At 34.2% G+C, this 13,505-nt stretch overlaps 1 protein-coding gene across 9 annotated transcripts in view; it reads left to right on the top strand.

Moving 5' to 3' along the window:
• The window catches only part of MAPK10 (mitogen-activated protein kinase 10), a 556,698-nt gene that overhangs the window by 392,174 nt on the left and 151,019 nt on the right, over positions 1 to 13,505 (top strand). For 2 of the 9 annotated variants that reach the window (XM_045056131.1, XM_019829272.3), the window contains exon 7: positions 1,419 to 1,490. The exons of 1 other annotated variant lie outside the window; for it this stretch is intronic. In XM_045056131.1, the coding sequence (XP_044912066.1) occupies positions 1,425 to 1,490 (66 nt within the window). In that variant the 5' untranslated portion in view covers positions 1,419 to 1,424. Of the gene's footprint in view, positions 1 to 1,418; positions 1,518 to 8,086; positions 8,236 to 13,505 lie in introns of those variants that run through there. 6 more of the 9 variants (XM_045056135.1, XM_045056132.1, XM_045056136.1 and 3 more) reach the window with 5 other exon arrangements.

A 13,505-nucleotide genomic window follows, 5' to 3' on the forward strand; every position in this document is an offset into this window, starting at 1 on the left:
TGGGATTGTTTTGCTAGTTTTAAAGTTTGTTTAAAAGTTCTTTATTAAGCTCCGTGCAGGTGTCTTCAATGTGACTTCCCACCATAGATAGATTCTAAGCTTTGTTTCTTGGATTCTACATGCTACTATCTAAAAATGAAAGTTCTCATCTTCAGACATCAGCAGATGACCTAGGGACAAGAGGCAACTTCAGCTCTTTTACTTCTCTGCATGAATTCTTTCACATTGTTTTCAGCCTCAGAATTAATTTCTTTTCTTTTCTTTTTTCTTTTCTTTTTCCTTTTCTTTTTCCTTTCCTTTCCTTTCCTTTCCTTTCCTTTCCTTTCCTTTCCTTTCCTTTCCTTTCCCTTTCTTTCTTTCTTTCTTTCTTTCTTTCTTTCTTTCTTTTCCTTCTGGCACTTCAGTTATGCATTAAAAATATAATTTGTATATTTCATTTAATTTTTTAGGAGTTTTACACCGAGTGGTTTTTAGGATATCAAATCATTCATTTTTCTAGAAACAGGAGTCTTGTGTCAATCATGGTTTTAAAATTGTTTAACTCACAGAATTGTGTCTTGCACACAATATATTCAGTAAAGTGAGCTTAACTGAACTGAAAAAGATTTCAGTTGGATTTCTCTGATGCTGCTTCATCATACTCAATAAGACAGTACTTAATTTGGCATTACCACCATTACGTGATTTTATACTGTCCTTAGTACTTTGCAAAATTATAAAATATTTTAAAGATATGGAAAATAATGTAATTGAAATCTTTGTACTTAACCAAGATTAAATTGATGTTAATATAGTGCCCATTTTTTTTCTTGGTTTTGGTTTTATGATTATATAACAAAGTAATGTGTATGATTTTGTATATTTTAAAATTTTATATTAATAATATAATGATCTTCATACCCTTTTGAAACTTGCCTTTTCCCCCACTCAACATCATGTTTGAAAAATTTATCTACGCTGATACCTTAAGCTTGAATTCAGTTATTTCAAGTCCTATATATAATTCTATTATCAATTAGTGTTTATTTAAAAGTCCCTTTATTCTGCAATAAGCATGCTTATATATATGCTCTTGAGCATATGTTTGAGATTTTTAAAGTTAGTTGCCTAAAACTGAAAGTACTGTATAATAAATTGTTCTAAACTTTAACTTATTAAGTATATCCAATTCTTTTTATCTAATCTTTATGATTGTGATGGTGTTGATCATTATAAAAATAAAACATCTTACCTTATTTTATTATTTAGTGTTTATGATTTGTGAAAAGTACCTAGTACTAGTCGGGATAAGGATTATGCTGAATATATGTTATGCATGACACCTTGTGTTTAATTCAAATTACATTAAAGTTTATGCTATTAAATAATGAAAAATTAGGTGATTTAGAAATTCATGCCCCCCCCCCCTTTTTCTATAGGTATTTATGAGCCTCCATTTATTGTACTACTGCAGTGAACCAACCTTGGATGTGAAAATTGCCTTTTGTCAGGTGTGTGTTCCTTACAGGTAAAACAAGGTACAGTATATTCCCTTGTATTTCCATTTTGCCATTTCAGCTTGCCTATGTTCTACACCAAGTTAGTATTGATATAGATTTTAAATGACTTGGGAATTAGAGGTGGGTAGTTAGATGTTTTTTCTTTCCCAGTTTTCTTAAGTTAGAATAGAAATGAAGATAATTCTTTTTAATGATTACAAATAATAGTGTTTAATCACTGTGTAATGTGATTTCTTATTAGATTTTATTTATACTTAATGTCAGTAATATGCCTTTCCTAATCCTTGAATGTGGCTTCAATCATCAAAATAGCTGAAGTCTGTGTTATCATTTCTCATCCTAAGGACTAATGAGCTCTATGTAGCAGTTCTCTGATACCCACATATAGTAAAATGCAGGGGGTGCTCAGTTTGTTTTTTGATGCCCAGTGCTAACTGGTAGTTGGTAAAAGGGTAAACAATAATAATAGCAAATAAAGGTATATTTAACCTACAACGAACAATAATAAGAAGGTAGTGTAAACGGACCAGATAAAAGACTGCTTTCCTCTATTCACACACACTATTCTTAGGAAAGAAGCTACCTGGGAGTGCCTGGGTGGCTCAGTAGGTTAAGCATCCAACTTCAGCTCAGGTCATTATCTCATGGTCCGTGAGTTCGAGCACTGTGTCGGGCTCTGTACTGACAGCTCACAGCCTGGAGCTTGCTTCGGATTCTGTGTGTCCCTCTCTCTCTGCTCCTCCCCTGCTCACGGTCTGTCTCTCTCTCTCAAAAATAAATAAATGTTAAAAAAAAAATTAAAAAAAAAAAGAAGCTACCTGGGGTGCTTTTTCCTACTATAGGTATGTTTAGGGTAATCCTAAATTCAGCCTATTGTTATGGTATAATAGTGCTCCTTTTTACTCTCAGGACTGTTCTTTGGATAATAAATTATATAGTAACTTTATTCATGCCCCAAGCAAAAAGCAATTCAGTTTTTCTGTATGATTTTCATTGTATCTTCTCACTGAGCTGTACTGTAAACAGGCAGTGGCATGCATCCATTGAAACAAGGTTTAAAAAATAACTACACCTTCTATTATTTTAGTACAGTTTTTTCTGATTCTAGAAGTAATATGTGCTTATTACAGAAAATGTAAAAACATATACAGGGAAACAAATATTCTCTCTGAGTATAAGTAGAATTTCTATTGGAGAATAAAACGTGTTTGTTACACGCTACAAATAGGATTTACTGATCTGCCTCATCTCTCTGACCTCTGAATGTCGTAGTGCTGGAGGCCTCAGGCCTTTAGATAACTTCCAATCTCTAACAAGAACTCTGGATCTGGACAGCCTTGGTTAGAAACTCCAAATCTACCACTTATTAGCCATTTACTTGTGACCTTGGGCAAGTTACTTAATCTCTCGGTGCTGTAGTTTCTAAATTTGCAAAAAGAGGACAATCATAGTACCTACCTTCCAGGGTCATGAGAATTAAGTGAGTTAGTACTTGCTAGAACATGTGTTTGTTAAATGGCTAACTAAACTTCAAATAAATTTGCATTCATTCTTCTGGTGCTCCAATTGGGTCCCAGTGTTTTAAGAATTATCAGTATCTTGACTACTTCCACAATTATGTGGCCAACCCAAACCTCTCTCCAAAATCAGACTCAGGCCCAAGTGCCTGTCCTACGTCTTCACTTACAGGCCTATCAAACTCTGCAGACACTGAACCAAATTCCTGAACTTTCCTCCAAAATTGCTCTACTCTAATTCAGTAAATTCTAGATTCACCTTTCTCAGGGCCTTAGAACAAAATCTTTGGAATCATCTTTTGGGCAGCACTTCCCATTCAGTTTGTTAGTAAATACTGTTGGCTCTATATTTAAAATATATCTGAAATCTCACCACTTCCCAACATTCTGTCCACTACCACTTTGACCCAACTGTTATTTAAATTCTAGTTAGCTGACAGATAGTGTAATTAGTTTCAGGAGTAGAATTTAATGATTCAACCTACTATGGCCTCTTGCCTGGATGATCACCAGAGCTTCCTCCTTTGCTCACCCCCATAATAGTGGACTCTCAAAACATCAGCAAAAGTCATATTTGAAAAGTATAAGTGAGATCATGCCTCTCCTTGGCTAAAACCAAAACAAAACAGAAAAACCTTTCAATGTCTTTCCATCTCACTTATGGTAAAAACCAAAATTCTTAAAATAAATACCCAAGCCTTTACCATGTAGTCACCTAGAGACCCCCTCCCAGAAATGCTCTTCCTTTAATGTCCACTTGGCTCACTCCTCCACCACCATCAGGACTTTGCTCAAATGTCATTTTTTAAGGCAACCTTTCCTGGTTCTCCTATTTAAAATTGCCCCTTCTCATGAGCACTGGGTGTTGTACGGAAACCAATTTGTCAATAAATTTCATATAAAAAAATAAATAAATAAAAAAAAAATAAAAAAAAAATAAAATTGCCCCTTCTCACCTAGTCTGCCTACCTGACTTCTCAGACTTCCTCTCCCCCTATAACACTTTTTGGTAGCTGGTATACCATATGTGTGACTAGTATGTTGTGTCTCTCTCTCCACTAAAATGCATTTTTCACAAGGGCAGGAATTTTTTCACTGGTGTGGTGGAGCAAGCTCACACAGGCTCACAAGAGTTGATTGAGCACCTCTCTCCCCAACTCAAAGTTCAATGGTGTGAGGTCAGTAGATTGAAGTCTGTTACTATCGGAGTATGTACATTATGTAAATAAGCAATTACTACAAACAAGTCCCCTCCCTCCCTGTGGTTGTTGAATATTTACCCAGCATGCTGTTGAAATTTTGTCTCATTCGCACACTGATGTGCCAGAGTGCTAACCACAACATGTGGCATGGCGTGGGCTGTCACTGAATATTTGCGTAATGAATCAATGAATGATGTATATTTGGTTTAGGTAAGCAGTTGCAACTGTGACTGTGCTTTGGTTGAAATGAGCAGGCCTGAACTTCTGGGTAGAATGTCTGGGCCCTACCACTGGCAGGCTATTTGACTGTGTGCTGTTTCCTTAGATTCCGAGAGCCTATTCATTAACGATGGCCATTAACACTTATAAAGTGAACCGCAAACAAACAAAAAACTAATTCATGTTTTATGTATCTCAAGGTTAAGTCTGAACTTCAAAGATGATCAATAAAAAAAGATCTTAAAACTTAAGCTGTAGTTTTCAATCCAGAGTCTTTTTGTAGGTTAACTCTATTTTTCCAATCAGCTCCCGATCTTTGTGCACAGATGCAGAATGTCTCTTTCTAGTGAGAGTTCTTTTAAAGCAAAGGAATAAAGAGAAGTAAAGCATGAGCTTTATTAATGACTCTGATTTTTTTTTTGCTTTTGGTATTTTGCTTTCTTTTTTTAGCTTTTGGTATCTAGATACATGCATATTGTATAGATTTTAAAACATATAAAAATATTATAGTAAGCAGAATGTTGCTGGTTGTGACTCTGAACATTTTGTTTACTTTCCATGTAGAATTTTTATTTGATGTCTGTTTGTTTATTTATTTTTCTTTTCTGTAGCCCTGTGCCTGACTTACTACTCTAGCAATTTAGAGAAAAGGGTGTTTTCAGTTTTAGAGACAGTTATGCACAGGGATTTACTTTCAAACTGTGTTTTTGGAAGCTTCTTATTTCCTGAGGCATTTCACAGGTTCCTGGTATGCTGTTGTGTTTAACCTGATCACCAGCAGGGTTAGGTTGTTTCCAACTTCTTGTCAGACAGACAATACACAAAGACCTTAAGTAATTTGTCAACAACTGGTCAAGTGTATTCAGAATCCAGGTCTCTTGAATCTTAATCTGTGGATTTTTATACTATGTAATATTTCCAATTTTTTCATTTGTTATCAATAAGCAGTTACAGAAAATATAGAAAGTTAAATTGCTTAAGATTCTCTCTCTCTCTCTCTCTCTCTCTCTCTCTCTCTCTCTCTCCCCCTCTCCCCTGCTTGAGCTCTCTTTCTCTCTTTCTCAAAAACAAAGACAAAAACAGAAACAAAAACTTACTCTTGTAGCAACATTGTTGATCACTTCTGATTTATTATTTTTTAGTGCATCATGTTCCTCTCTTAATCTTTAGAAATTTGAGGATGTTAGCAAATACTTTATGGGCTATGTTCACTTCTTAGAACTTTTTATAAACCTGGAAATAAGTAAACCAGGGAACTTAAAAAGATGGGTATTCTAGAACGCCCATGAAATGGTTTAGTTTTAAGTGATATGTTCAGATTACAGTGCCTAACATTAAAAAAATTTCATTAAACCTGATGCCAGGGTTATAGTTTTAAAAAAATAGTTTTTTTGCTTTAAAGCATATTGAATTTGAAGTATCTTGATTTGCTCAACTTTATTTCATTTGATGGGTTATGGTGTTTCTGTTTCAAAGATGATGGAACTATGTGGTTAAAACTTTTACACTTCATTGGATGGCCATCTTAGATGGAAAGAAGTCTTTTATACCAGCATAGAGGAGTGGAGCAGCAAAGGAAAAGACATTTTGATGGGGCAAGGCAAAGGAAAACCTGTATAATCTTACAGGGAAACTGAAAACCATTTTTGGTGGTCTATGAAATAAATGGCATTGTTTGTATATTTTAGATTTTTGCGGAGATTGTCTGCCACCTCAAAACACCAAATTAGACACTGACTTCCTACAAATATGGTTTAAGGGAATCAGTAGATTGAGCGTGGATATATTTGAAGTTCTTTGTATTTTGTAAATGAATGGCTATAATTTTGAGATATAAACTGATAAACCTTTCCTTTATTATTTTAGTTTTTCATGTAACAGGGAAAGAAAAAAATTATCTTAGTTTTTCCTTTCAAGGGATTTCTTGTCCTGTGTATTATTTGAGGAAGCCCAGCTCTGACTTTCTTCTATATCTGCTTTTATACATTGCGTTTAATTTTGCATTCATTGTCTAAAATCCCAATACAATAAAACCTTGGTTTGTGAGAATAATTCGTTCTGGAAACATGCTTATCATCAAAGCACTTATATATCAAAGTGAATTTCCCCATAAGAAATAAAGGAAACTCAGATGGTTCATCCACAACCCAAAAATATTCATATAAAAATGATTACAAGACTGTAATATAATACAAAATAATAAAGAAAATTCAAAACATAAAGAAAAACAAGCAAATCAACCTGCACTTACCTTTGAAAACCTTCATGGCTGGTGTGAGGGAGACAAGAAAGAGGAGAGGTGGGTTATTGTGTAGGATGACTTTCACTATCACTAATGGAATCACTGCTAGCTATTGGCTCAATGGAATCTTTTTCTGCACGGGGGCTATTGTATACGCTTGGATGTTGACTACATTTACAGTATTAATAAGCTCTTGTCATACTCTATTTAATGTAACTCACAATAAGGCAGCAGAGGAAAGGGTCTATATCTGCAGGCAGTCTGACCTAGAGTGAAGCAACACATTCCTAAGCTAACTCTTGTATGGAAAAACAAAGCACTGTCCATTGGTACTTTGAAGGGACAAAAAATACACTAGTGCTGGTTGTGGGCACCTTTCAGTGTTCTGAAAAATCACTGATTTCTGCCAAATACCATGGCTAACATCCGAGCATGGGAGATGGTCACCCACAATACTGCAACGAGCGAGAGAGAGATAGAGAAGAGCCATTGGCTCAGTTGTGATCATGTGATATTTGGTGTCACATACTACTCATATTGCAAGACATTGCTCGTTTATCAAATTAAAATTTATTAGAAATGTTTCTCATCTTGCAGAACACTCGCAGAACAAGTTACTCGTAATCCAAGGTTTTACTGTATGTATATGCTTTCATGCATGGGCTGTCCATGGGTAAATTACTAAAGACATAGCAAACATTCTTGTGAAAACATGGTATATCTTGAATCATGATATAAATCACTGAGATATATATACTATCAGGATAATAGCTAGCATAGCTATTTTTATGAGTGAATGTTTCATCATGGTTGAAAGTACTTTTTTTCCATATGTTCACATGTGACAATGGCTGCAGAAAATTTCAAAAGAGAAAATTTAATGTTATTTATGTCTTATACCTTGGGAAGATTTTTTTCCTAATGACTTATTAAATAATTATTTGAGTTAATGAATAGATTTAGTTATGCTACAAAGATTAACAAAAAAGTGTAAAGGTCTTAAGATCTGTTTCTATAATGGTGAACTTTCTGTATTGGTTGATTGCGGGTATGTGTTTGGTTTGCTTGAAGCACGAAAAGGTCAAACTTGACTTCTTGTTGAATGATCTTAAACATGAATGTAAATATAGCTTTGTACTATACGTTTAATTATGGTTAAGGTATTAATCAGATTAAATGAAGTTATTGCCTACGTCTTTAAAAATAGCTGTGCTATAAAATATCCCAGAATTACCTGTGGTTTTCAGTGTATGGTAAATCATGCTCTGTAAGGAAAGCATCAATATGTGCATTCTATTTTGATCTGCATAGTGGTCTTTAGTAATCAATGCATTCATTATGCTCTATTTTAATTCCATGTGAGACTTTGGAAAATACATTAAGTGATAATTTTGCTTTTCTGTACAGGTATTATTTGAAGTTGGGGTGCATGATATACAAAAGCTGAATTTTTCAGTAGGTTAAGAAGAATAATGTTAATTTAGATCATGAGTTCCAAAACCAGTTTCAATCTGGAATGTGTCATTCAACTCTTCTTTTGTTCATCTTCTCTAAAGGTGAATATTTATTTGGTTATATACTCTATACATCTCTAACTGATTCCTAAAAATGTTAAGGCAGTTACAAAAGTGCATATCCAAAAGATGAAAACCCAGACTTTGGAGAACATGGAACTACTAAACTTAAGTACTAATTAGATCTTTTTATAATTGTGCAATGAAAGAATCTTAATAATATAATGATTTGGATTTAAGAATAATGTTCTTTATTGTGTAAATGAAAACAGGGTTCCAGTGTCCATATTTTTAAATGTAGCATTTGATAAACTCTAATTTCCCCTTCTAAAAAACATATGAGACAACTCTTTGTAAACATTTTGATTCCTAAATGACTTTTTACTTTTCTTTTGAGGAAACATAACCTCTTACTCCTACCCTAAGGAAGAGTTTCTTTAAAAATTAACTATTATTTAATAAGGTGGAAAATTTTTCCTGTCTTGACTATATAATACCACTTATTACTGGCTATTTTATACTTCTTTTTTTATTGTAGACAAATTGAGAACGTGTAAATAAAAAATGTAGCATTCAGTGTGATTAGTTTAGTAGGCTAAATCATTGTGGTAATGAAGCCAGCATTCCAAGTTTGATGCTTTAAGAGAGAATTTAATATTAAGCTCTTTGAGGGCAGGAACTTTATATTCTCTGTGCCTAGAACATTGCGTGACAATTGTAAGACCAAAGTAAGTATTTGTTGAATGAAAAACATACTGCAGTAATAGATAGACCTCAAGTCTCAGTGACTTATCAGAGCAAAAGTTTATTTCTTCTTATACAAAGTCTAGTACAGGTTAACAAGGGTTCTTCTCTATCTGGTGACTCAAGAATTTAGGTTCTTACTATCTTGTGATGTGCCAGCTAAGACACCATAGTATGGAAGGAGATGGATTGTGGTGGCACATCCCCTAAATGCCCCTGAATTTACCTAACACCTGCCATTTCTACTTGTAATCCATTGGCCAGAAATCATCACATGGCCCCAACAGTACTGCAGAGGAAGGCTGGGGAATGTAGTAGAGGATGTGAATATTCATGGAACACTGTTTTTGCCACAGATGAAAACACAGAAAAATATTTTATTACCTAACCATTCTGAACCCTGTTGGTTATGTATTGACTATATAGCAATATTATAGTGTCTTGGGATGGCACTACAGTTCAAGCCAACTTTTTGTTAAAAACATTCTAAAATTGCTATTTAGCTACGTGCTTTTAAATGTTATCTTCTCAATAATAATAATTGTACTAGTATAATTATTATTACCAATAATAATAATTATACTAGTGGTAGTAAACTTTGTTGATGGTTTTTTAAGTAAGCTTATACCATAATAAGAGCTTTACATAGATGATCTCATTTAACCTTCTCACTAATGAAAAGAGTAGCATATCGCTGTTATTCCATAAATAAGTATACTGAGTATAAGATTGTGAAAAGCTTGACTGAGAACTGACAGTCATGATTCTTAGAGAAAAGCTGGATTTTTACCCTTTGCTAGAGTTCTCAGTCTAGGATTTCTCAATGGCAAAATCAGAATATTAAGTCTTACATGAAATGATTTATTATACACCTAGCACCATGTCTTGTCCTAATACTAGCTTGGTGATTAGCAGGCATTCAAGCAGTATTACTTTTCTGCCCTCATATATAAATGACAAGGGGCAGAAGCCATTCCCACTTTATTATTGATTACTGCAATGTGCTTTTTCACGTCATTGAAAATAATGGTTAAACATAATTTAAGTCTTAAAGTTTTACTGCATTATTGATTTGTTATAAGCCATTGATTCCACAGAGTATCCATCTCTGGGAAACCAATATAAAAGTCATATATCTTTCAGGCTGTAATCCTCCTCAGAGAGTAATACTTTAAGAAACAGAGTGGAGAAAATATGCTCTTGACAAAACAGAATCTAATCCTAAATATCATTAAGTATTGTTGTCTCAATACTCCCTTTTTAAAACTCATATGTAAATTATTTGATTCAGATTTAAAATGGATTGAACCCATATTATGGTATTCTGCATAATATTCATGGTCATTCTGCATGGAATAACTCATTCTGCATGGAATAGCTGCATGAAATAACTGGTCATTATATGAGAATGAATAGCTCAACATCATTTATACCAAAAGCACAATCACCACTTTTGGCAGATACTTTTCTGTATCCAAATGACAATACTAAAATAATATCTAACAGATTAACCAGTTAATTTTCTGTAGGTTCATTTTGTAGCTAATTTATCTTGGCTATCCATAGCATGGATATGGTATATCCATAGCATCTTCAATAGTGCCTGGCATACAGTAAGTGATCAATAGATATTTAACAAGCAAATAGAATCAAACCCTTTACATTTCTAGGCAGTTCTGAAAATCCACCTTTCCCTCATCAACACTGTCTACTTCAATCTTGAATTATGTAATGTTCATCTAAGTTCAAACTCCAGGCTAAGACAATAGATAAATACAAGAGAAGGGCATGTTATTCGTTCATTTCTCTTGATCTTCTAAGCTCTATTCCCATAGCTCACCTTATCATAAGAAAACCATATCCTTGTTCTAAATTATTCTAACTGAACTAGTGAATGGTTTAGCAAAAAAAACCAAAAACCAAACAAACAAAAAAAAAACACGTTTTAGAGTTGAATAAACTTCAATTTATATTAATTGACACGACTAATTAATGGTTCTAAGACCATTAATTCAACCAATGTTGAATCAATTAACAGCTCTGTACGCCACTTTCCTCGCCTGTAGTTAGTGTTAAATACAGTATTTAACAGAATACATACAGAGTTCACCTTTAGCAAGTAAGCAATTAATACTACTTTACCTTTCTTTCTCCCCTTGAATTATTGAGAGCTGATGTCATGTAAATCATATGAAAAATATTTTTATGCTTTTGATTAAAATATATCTACTATTTGATGTTTGATTCCGGGTTATTACATAAAGAACTACTGAATATTCTTCCTGAGTTAAGTACTAGAGAGATTTTATCTTTCCTATGAAGTGGTCTGGTATGATATATTCTGTGAGATTAATGAATCAAAACTTGCCACTTAATTGTGTTTTGTTGTTGGTTGTCATTATGTTTTTCTTTTGGCTTAGTGGAAGAATGACACTAAGTTTTGTGCTCAAAGCAATAGATAGTCATAACTTAAGCCTTCTGGTAAAACTGTCATCTCCCAGCCTGCTTTATTTGAGGTCTGTTCCTAAAACTGGATTTAATGATTTTATTGTTTCCATATCCTTTACGGTGTTCTACACAAATCCTTTTTGGAACCACACAGAATATAAATAAAAAATGAATGAAAGAATAAAATGACTTGCTCAAGTTTTCACAGGTGTTAAGTGCAGAACTAATCCAGGCTTGGTGTTATTTTCAGCTGTACCATTCAAGAGAAACTAAGGAAGCTCAACCTCTACATATTTTTAAACCTTAATGTCTCCTGCTCAGGAAATGACTAGCAGTAACATAGGACAGTCATACACAAATGAAAATGGGGAGGGAATACTTGTGGCATATAGGTTATTAAATTTGAGAAGAATGCAGTCAAAGCTTTGGACACCTGCAGGATAAGATCAGTAATGTAGGACATTTTTCTTTGCAAAACTCCATAGCTATAGGCTAGCAACTAACTGATAATGCGGACTCATTCCACAAAGCCCTTTCTTACAGGTCTGCATAAAGTGCAGGCTTTTCATAGAACAGATTATATTCAGATTTCCTCTCTGCCTACCAGACTGCCAGTGGCAATAATATCTTCTTTTAATTTAGCTTTAAAATTTTTTCACAGATGGGGATAGGGAGGAAATGGGTTTGCTTTGAATTTTTGCAGAAAAAATTTCTCCTATATCCACATAGAAACATTGATTCATTTAAACATGAGGGGCACCTGGGTGGCTTAGTCGGTTGAGCGTCCGACTTTGGCTCAGGTCATGATCTGGCAGTCTGTGAGTTCAAGCCCCGCGTTGGGCTCTGTGCTGACAGCCCAGAGCCTGGAGCCTGCTTTGGATTCCGTGTCTCCCTCTCTCTCTGCCCCTCCCCTGCTCATGCTCTGTCTCTCTCTCTGTCAAAAATAAATAAACATTAAAAGAAATTTAAACATGATATTAATATTCAGTGGAGGAATGAGTTATTTAAAAAAATAATGTCAATCAATAATAGAATAGACTGTTCTAAACTTATAATTATTTTGAACCGTATTGATTTTCATAAGTTACCACTGTGGTGATTTATAATTTTTAAATACAATATTACTTATTTATAATTAACTAATTTCTTCTCTGGAAAGACTTTCCATTTTGATGAGCATTTATGAATACCTTTGTGTTTTAGTATAAATTCAATATAAACAGATTATGGAATGTTTATTTTTATGAGCTAATTGAGAGAGCATCAGTTGGATACTATATTACACCTATGAAACACATCCTTGGGAATATGATGTCTGGGCCTACTAATGAGGTGATGATTCCAAGGAGAGTCACCATGACATTTTTAATTCCATGTCTTTTGTTTACTTGGTTTGACATGCATTGCTTCCCGTTTTTACTTCTCCAACTAGCCCTCTTTAAATGGTGACCTCTTACGTCTCTTATATTTACTATTCTCTAAAATACTGATTCTTCACACAATCCTAAAATTTGAATGAAACCACAAAAGACCCTGAATAGCTAAAGTAATATTGAAGAAGAAAACCAAAGCATCACAATTCCAGACTTTAGCTTCTACTACAAAGCTGTCATCATCAAGACAGTATGGTATTGGCACAAAATCAGACACATAGACCAATGGAATAGAATAGAGTACCCAGAATTAGACTGACAAATGTATGGCTAACTAATCTTTGACAAAGCAGGAGAGAACATCCAATGGAAAAAAGACATTCTCTTTAGCAAATGGTGCCGGGAGAACTGGACAGCAACATGCTGAAGAATGAAACTAGACCACTTTCTTACACCATTCACAAAAATAAACTCAAAATGGATAAAGGACCTGAATGTGAGACAGGGAACCATCAAAACCCTAGAGGAGAAAGCAGGCAACAACCCCTTTGACCTCAGCCGCAGCAATTTCTTACTTGATGCATCTCCGAAGGCAACGGAATTAAAAGCAGAAATGAACTATTGGGACCTCATGAAGATAAAAACTTCTGCACTGCAAAGGAAACAATCAACAAAACCAAAAGGCAACTGACAGAATAGGAAAAGATATTTGCAAATGACATATTGGATAAAGGGCTAGTATCCAAA

Source organism: Felis catus, chromosome B1 (genome assembly GCF_018350175.1).
Source record: "Felis catus isolate Fca126 chromosome B1, F.catus_Fca126_mat1.0, whole genome shotgun sequence".
NCBI classification, from domain to species: Eukaryota; Metazoa; Chordata; class Mammalia; order Carnivora; family Felidae; genus Felis; species Felis catus.